General features: G+C 43.2%; 1 protein-coding gene and 1 pseudogene across 2 annotated transcripts in view; one reads left to right on the top strand and one right to left on the bottom strand.

The window, feature by feature from the left end:
• Positions 1-2835: 2835 nt before the first annotated feature.
• On the bottom strand, positions 2836-3027 carry LOC123927375 (annotated as a pseudogene).
• Positions 3028-5856: 2829 nt separating this feature from the next.
• The window catches only part of PIGU (phosphatidylinositol glycan anchor biosynthesis class U), an 86704-nt gene continuing 86087 nt past the window's right edge, over positions 5857-6473 (top strand). The window contains exon 1 of one of the 2 annotated variants that reach the window (XM_045981523.1): positions 5857-6028. In XM_045981523.1, coding sequence (XP_045837479.1) covers positions 5899-6028 — 130 coding nt within the window. In that variant the 5' untranslated portion in view covers positions 5857-5898. The remainder of the gene's footprint in view (positions 6029-6473) is intronic. The other variant, XM_045981522.1, reaches the window with a different exon arrangement.

Below are 6473 nucleotides of genomic sequence, written 5' to 3'. Positions count from 1 at the left end.
GGTAGCTATTATTAGTATTTTCCTTTTTTTAAGATTTTATTTATTTATTTGAGAGAGACGGCATGAGGAGGGGGAGGGGCATAAGGAGAGGGAGAAACCGGTTCCGTGCTGAGCAGGAAATCCAACTCAGGTCTTGATCCTGGGACCCTAGCTGAAGGTAGATGCTTAACAAAGTGAGCCACTATTTTCATCTTTTTGTTGCATAAGTGACTGGATACCTATACCTTCAGGGTAATGTTCTTTGAAGTACAGTTCCTGAACCACCAGTATCAGAATACATTGGAGAGATGAACAGTGTAGGTTCCTGGGCTCCTTCTTGGACCTAGCAAATCACAGTTTTTAGGGCCGAACTAGGAAATTTACATTTGAAAAATATATCTCTCAAATGATTGCTCATTTTAAAAAAAGATATTGAGACATAACACACATGCAATAAAATTCACCCATTTAACGTGTATGATTCAGTGGTTTTGGTATATTTATAGAATGATACAATCTGACTTTAGAACGTTTTCTACATCCTGAAAAGAAATCCTGTACTCATTAGCAGTCATTTCCTATTCCCTATTCCCTCAACCACCCCAACCTTAGACAACCACTAGTCTGCTTTCTGTCTTTATAGATTTGTCTATTCTGGAAATTTCACATAAATGGAATTATATAATATGTGATCTTTTGTGTTTAGTTTATTTTAGCATGTTTTCAAGGTTCATCTATGTTGTAACATGTATCAACACTTTTTTTTTTTAGATTTTATTTATTTATTTGACAGAGAGAGATCACAAGTAGGCAGAGAGGCAGGCAGAGAGAGTGAGAGGGAAGCAGGCTCCCTGCCGAGAAGAGAGCCCAATGCGGGACTCGATCCCAGGACCCTGAGATCATGACCTGAGCCGAAGGCAGTGGCTTAAACCACTGAGCCACGAGGCGCCCCAACACTTTTTTTTTTTTTTTACTAAGGTATAGTTCACTGAATAGATAGAGCACATTTTGTTTATTCATTCATAACAAATAGAATGGATATTTGTCTTGTTTCCACTTTTTAGGTATTATGAATAATAACTACGAACAAGCAATGGACACTCATGTACAAGTTTTTGTGTGGATATATGTTTCATTTCTCTTGGATATTAACTAGGAGTTGAATTGCTGGGCCACATGGGAACTCTAGGTTTAACATTTCGAGGAACTACCAAACCATTTTCCAAAGTGGCTACAGCATTATACATTCCCACCAGGAGGGTTCCAATTTCTCCGCTTCTTTATCAATACTTGTTATTATCTGCCTTTTATTATGGCCACCCCCATGGGTAAGAAGTAATATCTCATTGTGGTTTTGGTTTGTATTTCCCTAATGACTAATAATGTTGGGCACCTTTTCACATCCTTATTGGCCATTTGTGTCTCTTTTTGGAGCTATGTCTATTCCAATCCTTTGCCTATTTTTTTAAGCTTTTATTTTGAAGCTACACCCAACCTGGGGCTCAAACTTACAACTCTGAGGTCAAGACTCCGACCAGGCACCCCAACCTTTGCCCATTTTTAGAATTAATTAATTAATTAATTAATTAATTTATTTATTTATTTATGAGAGAGGGAGAGAGCCTGTGTGCACACATGTGCAGGGGTAAGGGCAGAAGGAAAGAGAAAAATCCTCAAGCAGACTCTCCCTGAGCACAGAACCTGACTCATGGCTCTATCCCAGGACTCTGAGATCATGACCCAAGTGGAAGTCAAGAGTCAGGCGCTCTGGGGCGCCTGCGTGGCTCAGTGGGTTAAAACCTCTCTGCCTTCTGCTCGGGTCACGATCCCAGGGTCCTGGAATGGAGCCCTGCATCAGGGCTCTCTTCTCAGGAGGGAGCCTGCTTCCCCTCCCCCTCTCCCTGCCTGCTTCTCTGCCCATTTGTGATCTCCATGTGTCAAATAAATTAATTAACTAATTAAAAAAAGAGAGTCAGCCGCTCAACCAACTGAACCACGTAGGTGTCCTCTTCCACCCATTTTTAATGGATTCTTTATCTTCTATTATTGAGTTATAAAAGTTCTTCATATATTCTGAATGAAAGTCCCTAATCAGATATGTGATTTGGAGATATTTTCTCCCATTCTGTGGGTTGTCTTTTTACTTCTTGATGGTTTCCTTTGGAGTACAAGTTTTTAATTTTGAAGAGATCCAATTTCTTTCTTTCTTTTGTTGTCTGTGTTTTTGGTGTTGAATCTAAAAACCGTTGCCCAACTCAAGGTCATGGAGATTGACTCCTAGGTTTTTTTCTAGGTGTCTCAGAGTTTTAGGTCTAATATTTAAGTCTATGATCCATGCGAACTCATATTTAGGAAGCACTAGTTTGGGTCTACCTATAATGGTTTTTCCCAAAGACAATCCTCACCCTAAGAAGAATTTTTTAAAAAATATTCAAGCTATAAATAACTTTATTCACAATGGCTAAAACCTAGAAACTTCACAAATATCCATTAATTGGTGATTGTACAGACAGGATATACCCATACAGAGGAATACAACTTAGCAATAAAAAAGCCCGAACTGGTGATACACGTAGTAATCTGGATAGATTTAAGAATCCTTATGCTGCACAAAGGAATGTAGGCGTTAAAGAGTTCCTTTAACGTTGTTAAAAATGCAAGCCCACCTATAGTGCAGGTGGTTGCCTGGGCTGAGGGTGGAGGCAGAGAGGGACCGCAAGGGGACCCACGGGAAGTTGTGAGATAGTGGAAATGCTCTGTGTCTTGAATGGAGCAGTAGTTTCATTTGTATGTACATCTGTGAAAATGCATTTAATTGTACAGCTTTTTTTTTTTTTTTTTTTTTTTTTTTGAGAAAGTACTCAGACTGCATCCCCTCCCGCTTACTCCTCCAAAGGGGGAGAAGAATGATCATCGATGGCAATTGGTACTTGTGGAAACAACACCAAAAGGCAGTTTCAAGCTCAGGAGAGAACACTGCACCTCCTCCTCCTCCTCCTCGTGGCCTAAGGAGAATTTTTAAGCCTCTTGTTAGGATGATGTAAACAATAATGAAACAGTTAATGAATGTATATCGAGCACATGGTATGTGCTAACCATTTTATGTTGCATAGTCTCGTTCAATCTTCATTATGTAGTTTGTGTTAGAATCACCTCCACTTTTCATGATGTAATAGCTTCACTCTATGATGATGTAATACATAGATCTCCTTTTATGTAAAAGAGGAAGCAATACTTTTATCTTTAGGAAGGAAGGCGATGCGGACTAAATAAGTTCATGTGTGTTAAAAGTACGGCACAGTGTTTGGCAGAACAGGGCTCAAAGGATGAGAGCGCCTCTTCCTATTCCTTCATGATTGCCTCCCACTGCAGACCTACCCCTCCCATTGGTCAAGAAAGCTATCAGCTCCGGGGCTCATTCTCCTAGCATCCTGATCCCCTTTTCCTTGTCTCATTATGATTTGTGATCTTACTTTTATTTGTGTTATTCTTAAGACTATCACATCTCTTCAACTACTTTTCAAGTCTCACAAAGGCGGGGTGGGGGGAGCAATTTTGTCACTGCAATATTCCCCAACACCCAGTATATAGCTGGGGGATATAGTATTTTGTATTTTTGTTTTTTGTTTTTGGAAAGAGAGACAGCGAGAGAGAGCATGAGAGGAGAGAAGGTCAGAAGGAGAAGCAGACTCCTCACAGAGCTGGGAGCCCAATGCAGGACTCAATTCAGGGACTCTAGGATCATGACCTGAGCCAAAGGCAGCCACTTAACCAACTGAGCCACATAGGCACCCGATATAGTGATCTTTTTAAAAATGTACGCTTGACTACATCACTTTAAGCACCATTGGAAGTTTAAAATCCTCCAATGGCACATGGATTACACTTTGAATAAAGTCCAAATTTTCAGCCATGGCAAACAGGTCCCTACCTGATTGGCCACTATCTGCTTCTCCACCCATACCTTCTACTACTCTCTCCACTTGGAACATACTTGTTTTCTTTCCCAAACACATCTTGCTGTTTCCTGAATCAGAGTCTGTTTCTTCCAGTTGTCATCTCTGATTAGTTTCTCACCCTTTGGGTCTCAGCTCAAATGTCACCCTTCCCAGAGCCTTCCCTGACTGCCCTGTCCCGTGTTACCAACACACTTCTACCAAGTTATGCTTTTTAAAAAGATTTTTTTTATTTATTTATTTGAGAGAGTGAGTGAGCACACCAGTGGGAGGTGGGGTAGAGGGAGAGGAAGAAGCAGACTCCCCGCTAAGCAGGGAGCCCAAGATGGGGCTCCATCCCAGGACCCAAGGATCACAACCTGAGGGGAAGACAGCCATTTGCCAATTGAGCCCCCCATCAAGTTATTATTGATCATACAAACTGTTTCATCTTATTCACAGATCTGAAATTTCCTTCTACATTCTATTTTAAAAAAAGATTTTATTTATTTATTTGACAGAGAGAGTGAGATCACAAGTAGGTAGAGAGGCAGGTGGGAGTGGGGGGGGGGAGCAGGCTCCCTGCTGAGCAGAGAGCCGGATGTGGGGCTCCATCCCAGGACCCTGAGATCATGACCTGAGCTGAAGGCAGAGGCTTTACCCACTGAGCCACCCAGGCGTCCCCTTCTATATTTTATTTGATATTAATTATTATAGATAACACTTAAGCACTCATGATAAGCACTTTTCATACATTAATTAAGTGGTGTGTTACTTAAAGCTTATCAATGAGCTCTCCAAAGTCCAAAACTCTGATTTGTAGTGCTTATTAATTTCTGTGTGTAAACACTCTCCTCAGGGAGGGTTTTTAAGCTACCAATCTGAAGTTCCTGAACACCAATTTGGGAACTAAGGGCCAGTAGCACACCATTATACAGCATGTGCCACAGTAATATACTAGTGATAAGTAACCTCAAGAGCACAAATAAAAAATGTAGTAAAATAATTAAGAAGTAATGAGTTTTGAGTATTTATTACCTTGTTTTAGTATTGTAAGTCTATATAATTTAATTCTTGATAATTATGTTAAAAAGCAACTGGCAAAATTTCTAAGCATTCCTTAATCGGTTCTAGTGAGTCCATAGGGACCCACGGGCTAACAATCAGCATGTTTTTCAGATGAAGGACCTGAGGCACAGAACACAGACAAGTTAAGCAACTCGTTCAAGGCTGCAGAGCAAATAAACCCATCTACTACTCCAAAATATATCTTCAGAACCCAATATAGTGCTGGCATACAGGTGGTGTTCATTAAACAAGTGTAGAATGCATAAGTGAATACATATTTAATATTCTTTAAAAACATAAAAGGAGGGGTGCCTGGGTGGCCCAATAGGTAATGTGTTTGTCTGCCTTCTGCTCAAATCATGATTCCAGAGTCCTCTGCTCAGTGGGAGCCTGCTTCTTCCTCTCCCTGCCACTCTCCCTGCTTACTCTCTCTCTCTGTCAAATAAATAAATAAAATCTTTAAAAAAAAACACAAAAACTCTAAAAACATAAAAGGGAAACATCCAAACATTAAAAACATTTACACAACTGCTCGCTTCCGCAGCAATTTACTTAAAAAAAAAAAAAAGGCATTTCCACAAGAGAGCGAAACTAACAACTCTTCAAAACTTGCTCCATATCTTAGGAAGATAACGCCTACACTGGTCTACTTACCGTAGCACCCAGTGCTTTTACAGTACACCTGCGATCTTAGGAGACGTTGCCCAACCCTATGCTGGGAACTTGAGACGCCCCGCTCTACGTCGTCCCGCCCCATCTCGCCGCAAGGCTTCCTGGGATCGGTAGTCCCCAGTCTGGGCGTTTCAGCGGCAGCCGCAAGGCGCGCTTGACCGCGGAACTACAGAGGGTGGCGCACAGGTCGCGAGACTTTTCCGCCTAGCGTTTCCCTCCCGCCTGCGCGCCCCCCCCAGCTATCATGGCGGCTCCCTTGGCCCTGGTGCTGGTGGTGGCCGTGACCGTGCGGGCGGCCTTGTTCCGCTCCAGTCTGGCCGAGTTCATTTCCGAACGGGTGGAGGTGGTGTCCCCACTGAGCTCTTGGAAGAGAGGTGAGGCCACTGGCTAGAGTAGGTGGCCAGGCTCCGCCTGTGCTCTCCTGGCCTCAGTGAATGGGAGGCGGGGGCAGTGGCCTCAAGCTCAAGATTCTAAGGGAACTGACCAGCTCTGGAGACGTCGGAGAGGGCGGGAGGGCGGGGCCTGAGGGCGGGCCTGCCAGAGGGAGGGGTCGTGGGACTGTGGGGCGAGCCTTGGGCGGTAGGGGCAAGCACACCTGAGCTTTGGGGAGCTGAGGGGGTGTGTCCCCCTCGGGTCCTGAGCAGAGGGGCGTGGTCTGGGGAAGGCTAGGTTTAAGAAAAGGGAATGGTGAATGGAGTGGGATTTGCGGAGGGGATTGAGATTTGATGAAGGGTCGCATGTGGTGCTCCCGGGGATATGGTATGGTGTGTGAAGGGGGTCCCCAAGTGAGGGGAACAATCTTGCCTAAGCGAGTAGAGT

This window comes from Meles meles, chromosome 16 (assembly GCF_922984935.1).
Source record: "Meles meles chromosome 16, mMelMel3.1 paternal haplotype, whole genome shotgun sequence".
In the NCBI taxonomy this organism is placed as follows: Eukaryota; Metazoa; Chordata; class Mammalia; order Carnivora; family Mustelidae; genus Meles; species Meles meles.
Note: the sequence above shows the minus strand (reverse complement) of the source record. Positions and strands in the feature narration are given on the sequence as shown.